Source organism: Pocillopora verrucosa, chromosome 10 (genome assembly GCF_036669915.1).
Source record: "Pocillopora verrucosa isolate sample1 chromosome 10, ASM3666991v2, whole genome shotgun sequence".
NCBI lineage: Eukaryota > Metazoa > Cnidaria > Anthozoa > Scleractinia > Pocilloporidae > Pocillopora > Pocillopora verrucosa.
This window is the reverse complement of record NC_089321.1, coordinates 18,990,502-19,007,669: the sequence shown is the minus strand read 5'-3', so window position 1 is coordinate 19,007,669 and position 17,168 is coordinate 18,990,502. Positions and strand designations below refer to the sequence as shown.

General features: G+C 38.7%; 3 protein-coding genes and 1 pseudogene across 3 annotated transcripts; 3 read left to right on the top strand and 1 right to left on the bottom strand.

Annotated features, from left to right (window-relative positions):
• Nucleotides 1-2,783: 2,783 nt before the first annotated feature.
• On the bottom strand, nucleotides 2,784-4,153 carry LOC131787041 (uncharacterized; annotated as a pseudogene).
• A 647-nt stretch (nucleotides 4,154-4,800) lies between these two features.
• LOC131787110 (uncharacterized) lies at nucleotides 4,801-8,191 on the top strand. Its single transcript, XM_059104201.2, has 3 exons — nucleotides 4,801-4,996; nucleotides 5,783-5,933; nucleotides 6,121-8,191. The coding sequence occupies exons 1-3, from the start codon at nucleotides 4,939-4,941 to the stop codon at nucleotides 7,430-7,432; spliced, it is 1,521 nt and encodes a 506-aa protein (XP_058960184.1). The 5' UTR covers nucleotides 4,801-4,938; the 3' UTR covers nucleotides 7,433-8,191.
• A 2,042-nt stretch (nucleotides 8,192-10,233) lies between these two features.
• LOC131787125 (uncharacterized) lies at nucleotides 10,234-12,719 on the top strand. The gene is made up of 3 exons (XM_066173732.1): nucleotides 10,234-10,352; nucleotides 10,797-11,315; nucleotides 12,267-12,719. The coding sequence occupies exons 1-3, from the start codon at nucleotides 10,274-10,276 to the stop codon at nucleotides 12,446-12,448; spliced, it is 780 nt and encodes a 259-aa protein (XP_066029829.1). The 5' UTR covers nucleotides 10,234-10,273; the 3' UTR covers nucleotides 12,449-12,719.
• A 2,231-nt stretch (nucleotides 12,720-14,950) lies between these two features.
• LOC131787102 (uncharacterized) lies at nucleotides 14,951-17,013 on the top strand. The gene is made up of 4 exons (XM_059104187.2): nucleotides 14,951-15,067; nucleotides 15,469-15,948; nucleotides 16,189-16,302; nucleotides 16,497-17,013. Exons 1-4 carry the CDS (start codon nucleotides 14,992-14,994, stop codon nucleotides 16,811-16,813), a joined length of 987 nt encoding a protein of 328 aa, XP_058960170.2. The 5' UTR covers nucleotides 14,951-14,991; the 3' UTR covers nucleotides 16,814-17,013.
• Nucleotides 17,014-17,168: the final 155 nt, after the last annotated feature.

Below are 17,168 nucleotides of genomic sequence, written 5' to 3'. Positions count from 1 at the left end.
TTTAAACGATAAAATTTTTATTAAAATGTAAATTCTTCAGTCCATTTCAATAACTTTCGATTCTAATTCGTTACATATCACTAATATTGGTTCCAACTTGTAGAACCTGCGAAAGAGGTCGTAGGACAGAGAGAAAAGTTTGCACAATCACGGCACGCAATATATCAATCTGGGTTGTCCAGTTGATTTGATGGTAGCAGGGACTGTCGAGTTTGTCGCTCAAACGTTGTGGTCCATAAGAGTGTAACATCATTAATGACGGAAACAAATTGCAGAAAGAGGTTAGTTCGTCGGGTTTCCTTATACGAACTCTCAGGAGAAACTGCAAGAGGTGTTTCGGAGTGTATGCGTGTTGTTTTGTAAATATAAACACTGCAACCTATTTTAACTTGTTTTTGTGTCCTTTCAGCAACGCGATATGTCGGTTATGACCAGAGTGCCCAATTTTATTCTTTAATTTGATCTTCTCCACACTGTGCATAGTTCATGACCTGATATTTCAACGTAAATTATCAAAAATGCGCCTTCCGATCAACTTTGTCTACTTTGTAAGTCACGCAAGCGCGCAAGCGTTACGACCGATCACGTTTACGCAACGTTTTTGAGCAACTCGGCATCTAACCTCCATTCAGTTGCTGTGTAAACCTAAAATCCTCAACGTAGAAGATAAACGAACGAAGTTTGAACTGTCAAAAGGAGATCTTGGTCAATTCCAAGAATCATGCAAATGATCTTTGACACGAGCGCAATTGAGTAAACACATGGATTTGCGTTGTTTTTAAGAAGTTGGTGGATGGAAGCTAGAGATATACCCGCGGGTTTGAGGCAATCCGTGACCTCATTGGTGTATAAACTATGCACTGATATGCCTTTTCGGTCCGATTAACGCCTGCATTTTGAGAATTCTTTCGTACGAAGTAGTGAATTTTTGATATGCAAATTAAGGTCGAAGAGAAGGGTCTCCTCTGATCACGCTGGTATGAAAAATATTTCAGCTGAAGTTTCCATATTTTGTCTGTGAACTAACTGAATACACCTTGTAACTTGTAGCAAGATAGAATTCCGTGAGCTACATTGCTGCAGTCGCTGCGCGCTGGACAAAATCTTTGAAATTGACACTTCCGATCGCTGTTCACAGGGGTGGTCTGGCCAAAATTGACTTTTGGCTTGTGGCGAAGCAAAAAAAGAGAATTGGAGAACAACTTGACTATTTTTGAAACATGTGTCCTAAACCCTTTTCATGGGCAAAAAATAAAAGAAAACTTTTTTCCCACGGGAAGTCGAGAGGACCGCTCTTAGCGGGAGTGGCACTTAAACCCAATGGCAAGCTATCCTTCTGAACAACCGAATTCTGTAAGGCGCTGTAACGTCCCCACTTACGATGACCAGTTTAGCCATCCGCATGTTGCAGGGAGATTTTCCGAGAATGGAGCAAGTTCAAACACGTCAGTTTCCATCCGACGAAGTAGAAGTAGAAGCCGAGGTCATTGCACAAGAGTCACAAACACAACCACAAGCTCAAACGACTGGAAGCGGCACTAAAGAAAAAGGAAAAGAAAGGCAAGCTATTACAAGTGGACAAACGAGGAGCAAAGTTTCTAGTTGATCTCTGGGCTGAAAAACACGACTGTCTACAAAGTAAGGACGCAAGGAAAGTTTGGCTTGAGATTGAAATGAACTTCGGCACCAAAAAGACAGACGAAAAATGCCAGCGAAAGATCAAGTATCTGATGACAAATATAAAGAGGCAAAGTCATGGAACAAGAGTCAGACGCGAGGTCACATACGTAAAAGTGTTTTCTACGACAAATAGACCGAGTTCTTGGAACACGAGATATTAGTACCATGAAACACGTGGTCGAAGCAGGGACAAGCACGTCTTCTCTGAGCGCAAAACCCTCCAAGTGATCATGATGGCTCACAGCCAAGCACGAGCGGAACGCCAAGTCCTCCATAAAGTAGCATTGCTTCTAGTGGCACCAGTGGGACCAGCAATGAAATCTCGGATGGCGAAGTCAATCTAGCGGTCCTAGCAAACAGTGCCGGAGAGTAAGGAAGCGCACAACGAAGAGGAAAGTGCCGACCGAAGACGCCGGAATGGAAGAGGCAGTTTCCATCAAGAAAAGCCTCGAATCCATAGAAAAGCAATGCGAAAATCTCACTGCGTTTATGGAGGGTACGCAGCAGAACCACGGCAAACAATTAGAAATGATATCATCTTTCATGGGCTCTCTTCTGGAAGCCATAAAGGATAAAAAATAGATGCTTAGCAGTTTAACTATTATCAGTGGACTGTTCAGTCTGATGATTCATATTGTTACAGTTTGTAGAGTTTATAGCTGCAACTATATTTGATTCGCTTTTACTTTATTAAAATCATTTTCGGGTAAAGAAACTGTAGTGACTACTGTAACATGGTTTGATTCAGTTTATAATATTATAGAACAGTTTCGTCTTTTTGATTGTTTACAACCGTTGGAACATACTTGAGTTTCATTCAAATGATCAGACTTGATTTATTAAAATAATTTTCGAGTGAAGGACGGATCATGGGTAACATGATTTGATTCAATTTGTTGTAATCTCAATCATTATTCAAGAAGTCAAAGTGTAAAAGTAAAAAATTAAACACGACAGCAATTGCGAGCAATATAACTTAATTCTCGATTTGTTTTTTTTCTATATAGTTCATTGAAATTGCAATAGTGTATGAATTTTTTGGATTCATAAATTACATTTGCGTGATTGGAAAGGAAGAATATCGATTAAATGTTGTGGTTCAGTCACGCATTTGAAACGTACTCTCTTGACACACTTCGAACGTCGTCCCCATCCCTTATCACATCATTGTTTTTTGCTTTCATGTCCTTGATCTCGAGGGTCATCATTTTCATCATCATTCCATTCGTCTTGATTCAGCAGACAAAAGTTGTGAAGGACTGCACAAGCAACAGCGATTTTGTTGGCAAATGAAATTTTTACTATCCAGCCGTTTCCCCCAGTATACGCCAGCGATTTGTAACATTCCAAAAGCGCACTCTACTGCTACCCTGGCACCAGACAAAGCTTTATTGAAAGCTATGTCCTCTGGATCGCTCGTTGCTTCAGGAAATGGTTTTTGAAGCCAGGAGGCTAATGGGTATGCGCTGTCTCCAACTAGATAGAATTGATATCATTTCCCCCAATTTGCACAGAAGGACCCGTCAGAATCTGATCGTGCTCTGCAAGATCAAATATTGTACTATTTCGTAGGACTCTCGCATCATGCATACTGCCTGGAAGCCAGATGCAAAGTCAAGGAAGCGTTTCCCGCCATTTACAATAGCTTGAACAATGAAATTGAGTTGTTGGTAGCGACTGAAATAGTCCACCGCACTGTCTGGGGGGGGGGGGGGGGGGGGGCAGCTATTCTTTATGAGATCCATCAATTGCATCAACAATGTTCGGGAGATCAGAAACATCTTGAAATGTCTCTATACAATGCCGTGTTTCTGCCTGTGTGATGGGAAATTTATGTAATCATTCCTGAAGTTGGAAAGGACCTCCAAAACATCTTGCATTGCTTCTAGAACAGTCGACCTTTCTACGTTGAAAACCGGCCCAATACTTACGTACGAGTTGCCGTGAGCTAGACGGTACAAACCAAGCGCGAGAACTTTTTCTGGAACAATGCAGTCACGCAATCTTGTATTTTCACGAGTTACGGCCGGCCGCAAGACGTTCAACAGAATATCCCAAATGCTGCAATGATAGATATAAGACAGGGAAGTTCATAGCTATTGAAAGATCTTTATCATTACCCAAATAGGCAATCTTCAAAGTTAAATATAAGCCGGAGTACCTTCTTCTTCGTAGGTGATGCCTTGTTAAAGATTCTGACAGACGGTTGTTCTAAGTTATTTGTCTGAAGATGGCGTTGTTTGCTTTTCAGATTATCAGACTTTTGCTACACAGCTTGATTCGTTAATGAAGTTACCAAGAGGAAAGGCTGCGCATTATTGAGAAACTGTTTTTGCCGTTGTTGCAAAGGTTGGGATCTACTCTTGACGACCCAAATTCCTAGCAAATTGAAACTTCACCAACCTGCATTTCTGCTGGTCGAGCAATCCAGTATCTCAGCAGATACATCTGTAAGATAGATCTTACTTCCCATTGTGGACGTGGGTGGTTCAGTAATGCATTTTTATTCAAATTCTTACAAAACAAGCATTTAAGCCACCATCTTAGCCACAAAAAACTGAAAACAAGATGCGAACTCACTCAGCAACACATGTGACAGGCATGCGTACTATGACAAAAGTAAATTTTCAATAGGTGGGAGGAAACTTATAAAGGTTTGAGAATACATCGATCATAAATCTAACTTAATCTCCGCCCATTTACCTGTAAATCTTGGCGTAAATAGAAACTTTGACAAAGTTTCCGATGTGTTAAAACTCCGTTACAGAAAGGAAAGAGAATTACTGGAAACAAAAATCTCTTAGAAATCCAATCCACGACGACATTTTCGTAACATTTTACACGATTAGTAGCCGACTTTATACAAAAACAATTAGTAATTCATTTGCAATAGCGCTTAAAGTTCATTCTGCATAAACCTTATTGACTCCTAAGCTAATTAGTTTGGCATCGAAACAGTTTCTTGCACCAAACTTAGGCTGAGCAGGTAATTTAGTTAAATGTCACATTTAAACGAGAAGTGTAGCAGGTGCTCTCCGCCTCAACCATTATGGACGGGCCTTCAATTGTAATAAAACAGCAGTTAACCTGTGCTGGTCAGGGTCTCTTAGTTTCGCAGTCTATCCTTTAATAATAAATAAGTTGCAATTTTTAAGAAGAAAAGCAGGCTGTAAATGATATTTGATTTCTCGTGCCGTGAACCCAAGCTTTAAAAATGTAAGTTAAATTTCTAAAACGAAAAAGTCAGCTTTTCACAGAATGAAGTCAGCCGTATTTGGTTGGATCATGCTCTGTTGTGTCTTTCCCCAAGGTTCAGGTAAGCAGTACAAGCCTGTCCAAATGAAGAATATTCGTCGTGGCATCAGAACGAAACACTTCATTGCTTAAATCTTTTTAACTTACTTTTGTCTAAAAAGTAGTGACAGTACCTAAGGGTTGTCATTGCCAGCTTATTGTTTGACTCAGCTCGTTGTTTCACTTGTTTTGCTCTTCTCACCTCAATATGGGGTAATACTAAACATTGGCTGACCAGTTCTTTACAATATCATTGACAACAGACTGTGTCTTAATGCTCGACGTTCGCACCGATGTGTGTGCGTACTTTAGACTTGAGAGGTACGTTAGTCTTTGTAATTTGGGATTTCGACTGACTTAACAAAATAATCCTAAAAAAAAAGGACTACCTTAATGGAGGCGTAAAAGCCTATTGGCTAAATAGCGCTCCGAGTCGAATGCACTGGTGTTGACAAAATGCTTTGTGTTAGAGCCAATTGCAGTTTGGAGCCAAGCTCATGTAGATGGAGGGCTGTGAAATGTTTTGAAGTTAAAACACAAATGTTTTAGAGAAGCCAACGGTATCCTGAAGCCCAGTATTCTTTTCATTCACGCTCGCTGCAGATATTTCTTTACCCTTTGATTTAAAAAGTCAAAACAGGTGCTTTGCTAATTTAAGTCACTGTGTAATCATCTTTTGTGTATGCATGTAGAACCTTAGGTTGTATCCGGCTCGTAATCTTCTTTAGGACGTGAACCGAGGAGATTAGCCCCATGTAATTGAGGTATACTGCAAGTCGACTAACACATATCATAAACACCTCTGCAGAATGCATGAACATCCATGGAGGGCGACATATAAAAATGAAAACAGAGTGGAAAAATAAGAAAATGATTTTGAAAACGGAATTCCAAGCGAAAGGAAGTGTTACAGCCAGACCAGAAATCGAAAGCAAAAACATGGAAAAAACATTGGCCGGGTAAGCATCCGTTATCAGTCTCAAGTTTATCTACTGCTTTTTTCAATTTTTTCATTTCTTTTTTTTGCATTTTTGCCCAAGGGAGGGGCACTAGTTAAGCCTGAGGGTTTTTATTTCAGTGTTAGAGCTCTCTGCTAAGGGCAATTATGATGATTACCAAAAGTCTCCATTATCATTTTGTTTTCAGGAGAATAGCACCCAGTAAACCTTTGACACAGAAAAGATCAACAAGTTCTTCACAAGACTTAAACGGGGCAGCAAAGATCATTTCTCTTCCAGCAACTAGAAAAGATGTTTTAGTGAGAAATCCCCAAAATGTCCACTTCGCTAGGAAAGTCGTAGTTGGTAGTCAGTTCCGAAAACTTTTAAAAAAACTGTACCAAAATCATTCGAAAGATGTTCAGGCTATCAAAAGAAAACTAACTAGTGAACAACTCAAGTTGTTAGAATCAAAAGAGGAAGGCGAGGACGATAAAGCCGACATATACAGCATCGAAGGTAAATCAGAAGCTTCCAAAAATAAAACAGTCGTCGAACTCCGAGCTGCAATACTGAGGTTATTGAACGAAGTTGCAAAAAAGGCTAAATCAGCCCACAACGCTGAACAAAGATATAAACAAGACGAATCATCGAGACACCCTTTTAGAAGAAAAAAGTTCGGCCAGACTTTAAAGACAGAGATAGAAGAAAGTTATGATCACAGCAGAAGCCCATCTTCCATAACTAAAGGAGAGGATCTCTCTGCAAAGCGCGCAAACTATTTGGATCTTCTTAACTTCATCGCACGAATGAAAAGCACGGACATTGGAAAAGATGTTGATTTGTATAACACTGATAGTATGCGGAGTTCGAGTATGATGGAAAACAGTGGCATGAATAAAATGCTGAACTCAAGAGATCTAATGACACAAATTCCTAACACAGGAAATATGCAACAAGTAAAGGAAGAAAAGGGAGTCTTGCCAGGAGAGGGAATGCAAATGCAGGAATTAAATCTTGCGAAACAAAGGTGGCTTCTTGAAGACCAGTTGGAAAATCGCATCGCTCAACTTCAGTCGAAAGCGCGATTACCTGTGCCCCAACAAGAATTTCCACAAATACAAAATTTTCAAAACAATGACATGACAGACTTTATGCAACGTCTTCAGAATGTGATCACAACTCCTTCACTTGGGCCTATACCCCTTTCATATCGAGGACCAGCTATGTTTCAAAAGCCGTCATTTCTTCCTCGTGTTAATCAATATCTACCTTTTGCACGACCATTCCCCGCCACCGAAACGCGGTTACCTTTCTATCGATCAATGAATCCAAGACCTCCATATCCAATGGATGATGAGGGAGAAGATGATAATGAAGATGACGATGATAATTCCGACTATGACAATGATGAACGAGATGAGCCTCCACCACATCATTCGGACCGTGAGCAGGAAGAGAGTTACAATGCTGACGAAGATGAAGGGGAACAAAGATACCCTGACATTGACGAAAGATAACACTTTCGTTTTTGTCAGCTTCTATTGACGTTCTGTATATAGATAATGTCACAACTCTGTTATTTCATTTTAATGTTATTTCGTTTTAAGCTAGTCCGGTTACAACAAATTTTGTAAAACCCCAGTATGTGTGGAAGTCTTGAGATCTGCTCTGCTCTAGGAATGATAAATCTTAATGTTTCAATTAGTTCGAAGGGTTCCACCTAAAGCGTTTAGGTCTCGGTTTATGTTTTTGTCAAAGATGATCAAGATGGCCAAAACAATAATAGCCTACACTATTGTGTGTCTCACGTTGTAGTCACTTCTGCTGTAGATCGCTAATGCAGACCCCTAGGACTACTCCAAAAGTTGAGAAGTCGACTAGGTACGTGTCACCTAAACATAAGATTGTACTCCGCTGTGATTGGTTGGTTTCCACACTTAACCACCAGAGTGACTCTAATATCAGCCCTGAATAAACAATTATGTTCATGAAAACAAAGATCGCCAATTAGAGAAGCTCTTGATTGTTAAACAAATTCTCCTTGTCGGTATCGTAGGAAAAATATAACGAGCACCAGAGGGTTTAACAATTGTTATTGACGCATTTTGATAATTGATGTCCTGGTGAAGTGTTTGCACAGCGATCCACTAACCTCCTGTTGATATCTTTTTTTATCCTGGATGCCTCTCTAGTTACCACGGCGGAAATACTTATATATTTTTTTACCACTCTTCTTTACCATGATGAGTAATTACACCATGCTTTCACCAGTTATGTCAACATGAGCCCTAGATGGATAAAAGTTGAAATAAAACCGTGAAAACCACCGGTAAGAGTGTTACTTAGCAACACCACGCAATCGCAGGATCAACCTTACAAAACTTTTAAGAATTAGTTGAACTCCATTTACGAAGTGAATCTATATTCACTCTGCAGAGCTGAGTTCGGTAATTTTATCAGAAGTCTACTTAGCTTTGAAGGAAATGAGATGGCAAATATTTCGCAATGTAATTCTTATTTCAATAATTCTTACGTCTAAAGTTGCAAATGGAAGACCTTCGACAAAAAGGATACGATCCGGTAAGTTTACTTAAGATCAACTATTCGTTTCTAAATTTGACCTTCATCGAGTTGTGTTTCGGTTTACCGAATTCATTTGCGCTTAAACACGGATAAATAACCGTTACAGCCGATTTTCTATGAAGATAAGATTTACAGAACTGTAAGGCTGTAAGACTATAAGACTGTGAACTGTCTTTTATCAAATATATATGTAGTGAGATAATGCACGCAGTTAGATATCAATACCAATATGAAGCAGCAGTAATGGGCAGTTTTGGCAAAGAGAATCCTATGAAACATCGTTAAGTGTTATGTCAAGTAGCGTAACCTGTCACTGTTATGGTTTAAGAACACAGCTGATTGGGACAGTAACACCTAACAAACTTCATTAGCGACTAAACTAAACAAGTGATTAAAGAACTTAGATTGTAAGACGATCATGATGAGTTGGCTTTAATTTTAAAAGTTCAGTTTTCATCGTAACCATTAAGAGCATTATCTTTATCTTCCATGTGATGAACGATAGGGTAAGTTTTGACATCGTTTGTCCCTCCTCTTCAACAGAGAAAGTCAAGCCCGGCCTAATCACAGTTCCAATCATGAAGGATGCTCGCGGAGTGCCACACGAAACCACTGCGCAGGAAAATGCAAAGTCTTATTTGACCGGCCCTGCTTACAGGATCCTGAACAAGGACAATACTTTTGACTCTAAGGATCCTTTCATTTTCTTTCCACTGATTGCTGTTGAACACCCAAGAGGATAAGTTGCAAAGATTAAAACCGTCAGAACATCTGCTAGTAATTGTGTGATACTAAAATCGTAAAATATATCTCCACAGAATCGGTGAGATGAATCTTTAAACGAAGAGTTGCGATTAACTTCTACCTAAATTTCGCCTTCCACAGCAGAATTTTAGCTATTTACACCTGTTCACTTGTAGCCTCAGTATCAGTGCAATAAAGACATATCTAATAAGTTGTTCTTAAGTAACCAAACATCCTCGTAATAACAACCTTAACAAAGAAAGGGTGATAAAAAGATTGAACAAGTCAAGCGAGAAGAGATAAGAAAGTACGTTTCCAAACCTTGCAAAAAGGCACTGTGTAGTCTGATAAGGAGAGGAATTTCAGTTCAGGAACGAAAACAAAAGAAGGCAAAACCGTTGCTGTCCTTTCTGAGAAATCTATCTACATGAAAGAAAATAAATACGTCATTATAAATATTTCTGAAACTGATCACCAATTCTTTAGAAAACTGGGAAGATTGTAGTCACAACTGACACAGAGGGCAAACGCACTGCGTTTGATTTAGAGTTGTGAACTTATCTGAACGAATCGGGGCGATGAAAATTGGCTTTGGTATTTCAAAGGTCATTTCAGAAGGCGAAGCATAGTTTTGTAGATAGAATAGTTTTATGAATAGAATAGTTTTACGGATAGAAAAAAAAATATAGCCGTTGTTGCTGCAAAAAATTTTTGTCGAAGTTTTTTTAAAGATTCATCGTATCTGAGAAGTATTAAGAAAAGAGAGTTCAAACTGGCTTTCGAATATCTGACGATGTGGCTGAGTTATCTGTTGTATTTGAAAAGAAAGGGTCCTATTCGTACAAACCTGACATTTTTTACGTTTGTTTTGACAAACTTTACTGGTGGCGGGTACAAACTAAATATTTTTTTAAGTTTGAAAAACTCCATGTGGTTTTACGTTTGTCTTTAATTTACATTCCGTTGTCGAAATATTTTTACGAGGAAAGAAAAGTAAAAAAAAAATCAAAATCTTTGACTTCGGTTTTGCTATGTACTTACCTTTTGCACGTGAACTTCTTATTCTAGTTATCGTTCTTGGCCAAGAGGTGTTTGCTCGACCGGCAACAGGTAAGTTCAGATTCATTTCTAAATAACAGGCAGAAATTTGAAAAGTTGTCACAGTGTATTGTGATTTTTTCACTGGTCCGAAGAAATGGCCGGTTATAAGTCTTCGTATTTTGCGGAGTAAGTTTAGATTCAGTTTCAATAATGACGATAACAATCAAAGCTTGTTTCTATGCCACGTTCCGAAAAACAGGTATGGTGGAGATAATAGGGCTTAAACTGGGTCCCTTTTGGAAGCTTGCTCATTATTCTTTCGATTAAGCAAACAATTTGACGTAAGCATCGGGAAAATGATCAAGAAACGTGGTCTGATTAGGAAGAAATCTTGCTTTGCTGAAAGCTAAGAATTTCTCTGAACCACGTGAGTTTCGGGGTTTTAACTCACAACTCATAACTGATCAAATTTTGAGCCAGCGTTTCCAACTGTGATTATCACCTAAATTCAAGGAGAACTAAAAAGACCCAAGCAACTTCTAAAGTCTCATCCAAGTTTATACCGACGACAAGAAGTCGTCGCTGTTCCGCCCGTGGCGACATCAATACTTGAAGGACCTTACCTTCCTCCTGCAAATGCAGAAAATGAGTTGCTTGTTGGACCTACCGGTGTACCAAGTCCTCTGCATCGCGGCTATCCGTCGTTTCCTGGACCTCACATCTCACATTTGTTTCCCTACGGCTCCTACGCTAGATTTCGTGGATTTTACCCTCATCAGAGCTACTATCCCATGATACCCTGGGGACTTCATCATGGTTATACTCACTGGCCTCATATGCAGGCTTCAGGACCAGTTTTCCTAGCAGATCCAAATGACGGGATGTATCAGGAGCCTGTCACTGGGACTATGATTCCCCGACCGATAATACCTCCACAGTATCCAGGATTCTATATGAATCACGCTGTTGAAATGTACAGACATAATCATCTTGGACCAATGTTTCTTGGAGGGCATGGGGCAAGAATGTATCGTAAGAATGCTATAAGAAACTAAGTTATTTATTGCAATGGCTATCATCTTTATCTGTTCGAAATTTTGAGTCATAAACGCGGAAAGTTTTTTTTTTTTCCACCGATCATGTGTTGGGTATCTAAGTAATAGACCGCACACTGTATCGGTTTACCGCCATAATAATCCACGCTGGATATTGGGAGAGCACGAGAAATAGAGAATAATACATGGGCGCGCGTAGATATAGAATTTCTCTTCGTGTGTTTTGATAGCTTACGAGTGAGCGCAACGAACGAGTGAGATGTCGAGTTGAACACGAGAAGAGAAATTCCATATCTACGAGCAACCATGTATTATTTTGTTTATTAGATAAACACAAAAGCCCTTTACTGAGAAGGAAAGCCGACTTCATTGATGAATGAAAATAAATGAATCGATTATTCCCGAATAACAACCGAAGAGTGTGTTAGCGCTAACTCTTAAGATGGAAAAATGCGTTGAATCATGATTACAAATTTATACGATATTTTTTCACGTGTGTTGTTACAGCTTTTCTCAGGGCCGGAAATCCCTGTATAACACCACAGTTTACGTGATAAGAGTTTTTAAATCACGAGCAAGAGGGAAGTGATTTACAAACTTTTTGAGTGTTCACCCAACATCCCAAGTGAGTTATTACGCTAGTAAACCTGTAGAGAATTGAGTCTACAGCGTTTGTAAAACAACTAGGGGTTTACTAGTGCAATAAATGATAGGCTTTTGACCAATCAGGGAGTTCGTAGTCTCTCAGATATTTTACATCAAGCTTTAATCAGTTTCGTGCACCATTATTCATTAAATTGTATGTCGCGCTATTTTCACCCGTTGGTTCTAATATACAAGGCGATAAAGCAAACGCTCGAACAAAACTCAATGATTTGCACATTTTAAGCGACAGAGTCTTGACAGATTTTCTCTTTATCTCCTGCAGCCGTTGATGTTACCAACGTGGAAGATCAAATTTTAGACAATTCAGCGAATTTACACAGCTCCCCAATTGAGGATGTCGCTCATAAAATGGAAGAGATTAGAGAGGAAACTGAACTTGAACGACAGAAACTAATGGAAGCAATAAAACTAAAATCTGCGAAGAAGAAAGTACAAAAGCAGTAGCTCGTGGACATTAATAAGCGCCTTCAGATAAAATATCATGTTCATGAAAACTATATGTCAGTGAGTCCTCAACCAAATATTCTGGTTCACAATGATGGGAGAAACTAGCTTTAGAACTACTCTCGTTATGGATAGGCTTCGAGATTCTTCTTGTTTTTTTCTTTATTCTTACTTTCTGCGGCCAGCGGCTACTCCTTCTCCTTCTACTTCTCACTGACCTCTAATTACTTTTTACTGCCTTCTACTGCTGTTAAGTAAAACTCTAAAGAAAGTGCGTCCCTAGAAGAACACTTCCCTGCACAGAAAATCGACGAGAGGAATCACAAGAGAAATCTCAGGATGTTCTCCCGCTATGTTTTAATAAAATGCAGAAACAAGTATTCACGACTGCTTTCAAAAGAGAAATGTAAACAAGTTTACGATATAATGTTTTGGTATCGTACCGAAAAATTGTGTTTAGATAGAAACTGCATACACACACAACATGAACTAAAGGCAACATTTGAATACACGGTGGCGATACATACATACAAGCAAAGCATATTTCTAGGCAATTTAGAAATTCTATTTCAAGCAAGGCTCTCGCTCCTTGTGTAAAAACTAAAGCCCTATATCAGTCCTTTCAGCTCTAAGTAAAATTTTAAGAAATATGCATTCTTAATCAGTTATTATTTCATTTCACGACTGGAAATATTCCAGTACCGAACCAGTTTGGCCTTAGAGCTGGAAAAACTACAACCGACCACTTGGTTGAATTAGCAGATGATATGACTGAAGCTACATTGACGAAGGTGGTTATGATGCGTCTATATTGATTAAATTGGTAATTAAACCTAGCCAGAAAAAGTGTAAACAAAATTGAAAAACTGAAACGAAATGTAAAAAGCCAGTCTCTTGTAAGTGTTTATAATGTACTTGTATATCCTCATCCAACACATGGCTGCATGTTATGAGGAAATAATTATGAAGCTCCATTGTCTCAGTTCAGTGGTAAAGCTACAAGACCAGTTGTAAGAATCATAAACAATGCACCATTTCGTGACCATATTACTCCCCATTATGTAAACCTTGGGCTAATTAACCTTCCTGCCATAATTAAGCTACGTACGTGTCGATTATTTTATGAACATTTCGCAAATAAAAAATCAATCTAATTTCGCACTGTCTTTTGTATCTGGGAACCATGATTATGCCACTGGTAGCACACATTTGCAGCAGCTGAACCCTAGCCCCATTCAGAATAAAAAGTTATTGGATACTTCTATATGACCATTCTTTGTGATCCAACTTAATCGAGCACTTCGACTTTGTAATCTTGAAAATCTTGTAAAAATCTCACAGGTTTCGAATAGATGCAGCGACGTTAGCCGCTGCTGGGTTTTTATGTATTTTGATACGCAATTGGCCAATTAGGAGGATAGAAATCTGATGCTTTCCGATAGATATTCTGACCATGTCTTTCAATAATTGTCGGAAATTCTTTATGTCGGACCACACGCATGTGCTATGGTAGCCCTATTTTTCATGTCCTCAACTTTCCAAGAGTTTAACAAATTAAAACTCATTACTAATTTATTAGCAAAGCTTGACCGTTGACCCAGAAATCGACCAAAATTTCCATGTAGCTATAATTTCATAATTTTAAGCATTTGCAGCAAGGACGTAATAAAATATAAGCCGGTCAAAGTAATAAACTTATTTCTCAGTAAAGTATTCCTGTATCTTACTCATTTGTGAACAGAAAAAGGGATGTCTGGTTGCCAAGCGACCACGTGAAATTTTTAAATCATATATATAGATGGTGTTTTTCTGGAGCTTACTGATGACCAGTTTGTAACTGATCACATAGGTGGTTAGGAGCTAGTTTGTTAGGGCATTTATGGACCATTACAGCATCGTTGACCTCTGATTTGTCGTTGATATTGAGCCATCCAAGTGATTCGAAACTATTACTAATTAATGTGGTCATATATCTTAAGTCCTAAGATGATTCTTATAGCAAAGTTTTGCAAAAATCGAAACTTACGTATATTAGTGCTAGGGTGCTTGCACATACTGAAGCATGATAAGCGTTAAAAGAGAGGTAACCCGTGAAATAATTACGAAACCTTAAATATTTCGTTGCATGAAAGCAATCCTTAAGCACTTTTAATTTGATTTGCATCAAGAAGACTTTTTCTCAAAACAAAAAAAAATGTTCATCCTTACACGAATTGAATAAGGTCACGACTAATAATGATAGTTACAAATTATGGCGAGCTGGTCTATGTTAGCGACAAACTGTCCAGCCATAATGACGATTAACATCAAAATGATATTAAACAAAAGTCCTCATGTTTGACTTACGGAATCTTTAAGTTTACCTGTCACCCGTAATAGTTATTGTTAATTTGGGGTTTAACCATGACTATTTTGGACCTCAAAGGAAAACAATAGCATGGTATTGTCATCCTATTAAAGAGTCCTTTTTATGACATTTTGCGTGGCAGATATAAAGACAAACTCCGAATAAATTTGATCAGAAAACAAGTTTATCAGGAAAAATGAAGAATAATAGTCCACTCTACCTCGCTTTGATTATTCTGATTTCAACGACTATTGAGCCAAAGCATATAGCAAGTAAGTATTCTTCGACAATTTCAGTCCGTTAATTTTCTGTGTCAGTGTTCATACACATTTTCCATGGCTTAAGGTTTTGAAATGTTCAATATTCCTTCAATTTCTAAGTCAGCTCTCATGCTCGCATGGAAAATTGGATTATGCGGGGAACAAAAACTTTTTTGTTCTATCACATATGGATTTTCGATTGCATACTACACTCACAGAATTCGTAAAACACTAAGAACAGAAAGAAAAAGGCAAGATGAAGCCAAAATCGATTACAATTATTGTTTTTGTCAATAACTTGGTTTCACAAATTACTTGCAATTTAAGTATGCTATGGTAAAAAAGAATTCGTGACCTCAAAACCTTCGTACAAAACGTATTTTTTTATGCTTCATTGTTTCTTTCGTATGCAGGAAAGCATGGTTATCAATCCAAGAGACTTCATATCCCTCATAAAACTGTTAAGCCTAATCTAGCCTCTAGAAACAAGAAACATGAAATTGTAACTCTAGCAGCACCACCGAGTGTTGGTGCCTTACTCCCCTCAGCACACCATATGACCTTGATGCCTAACGGAGTACCCACAGCATTTGGAGGATACATCCACCACTTAATGCATCGCCATCCTCTGAACATTCCTGTTTACCGTGGATATCATGGTATTTACCCTGTTCATCTACCGCAACATTACGGACCAATTGGTCCCATTGGGCACCGTCTCTTCTACAGACACGGTCCTCCTTTCCCACATCGGTTTGTGCACAGTCCTTTGCGCCAACCTCTGAGGCATACCTTGGGGTATGGGTATGATTCCCGTTTTGGCCGTGGTCTCTGGTATGGTTCACCTCTTGGACATATTCCAGCTGGTTATGGATACGGATATAACGGCTTTGGTGAGTGGGTCACTGATGCATTTGTTGAGTATAGAGATCAGTGTTATTGTTAATGAAATTCACATTACATGAAATGAGTAAAGATGGGTGACTTACAGCTGTGCTACCCTTTTAAGCAATGAAACTCCTTCTAACGTTCAATTTAATTATCATAAAAATTTAAAATTAATCGTGGTCTGCAGTCTGCCATTTGTACGAATTCAACATTGAAAAATCTATAATCTATTCTTTTCTTTTGAGGACACCGGGGCTTTCAACCACTAAGGGGCTGGTATCCTTACTCATTTGACCACAGCGTTGATTTGCGTGGTGACAGTGGCCCATCCACCATGTTTGTCGAAAGAAGTTCAATACGTGAGTATAAGAGTAAACACTGAGCTTTTTAATCTTTAAGAAACAAAACGAAAAAATTATAGGGGTTAAAAAATGCTAAAAACCGACGCCATTCTAATGTGTTTGTAATTATGTCGAGGTGGCCCTTGAGAGATTTAGTTGATCATCATGCCAGCCTAGCATTCACGAAGGTTTTATTTTTCTTTCAACTACAGCTGCATCGAAGAGACCTGGACAGGGCAGAAAGGTTGATGTTCGTCGGCTGCTTAAAACTTGGCGTAAATTAATACTAACAAAGCGAATACCAATAGTATTTCCTTTCAGTCGGTCAATTTTTCGCTCTCCGTTGAAACGCAAAGTTATTCCATTGGGCCTTCGTATTCAACGTTTCAAGATAAGCCTGACTCCGCTGAAAAGAATGCTGAAGCAATCCAAGGCGTATAGCAAACTATTAAGTTATAAGAACAAAAAAGGAAAATCCACCCGTGGGAAAACTGGGACAGCTACTAACAGCAATAACAATGTTACATAATAGTTAACAGGGTGCATTTTTAAGTTACTGGGCGAGAATAAGCTAAGTATACTCACAGGCAAACCTGTGTCGATAATCGTAGTAATCATGTGATTACGTTTAATATTACACTGTGGAAACATCTTAGAACCAAAAAAAAACCGTTAGCCGTTATGTTGATTGTGCGAAATGAAACATTTCATCTATATTTTTTCCATTTGTTCGTTCCTTTTTCTAATTGTCGTTTCTTGATGTATCGCTTGTAATAAATTGATAATAATAAAGATCAATAAATCCATATCAGTGTGGCTCTAACAGACTTGTTTTGAGTACAACTTAACCCTCCCAATCAAGACGTTCTTGATAACTACAACTG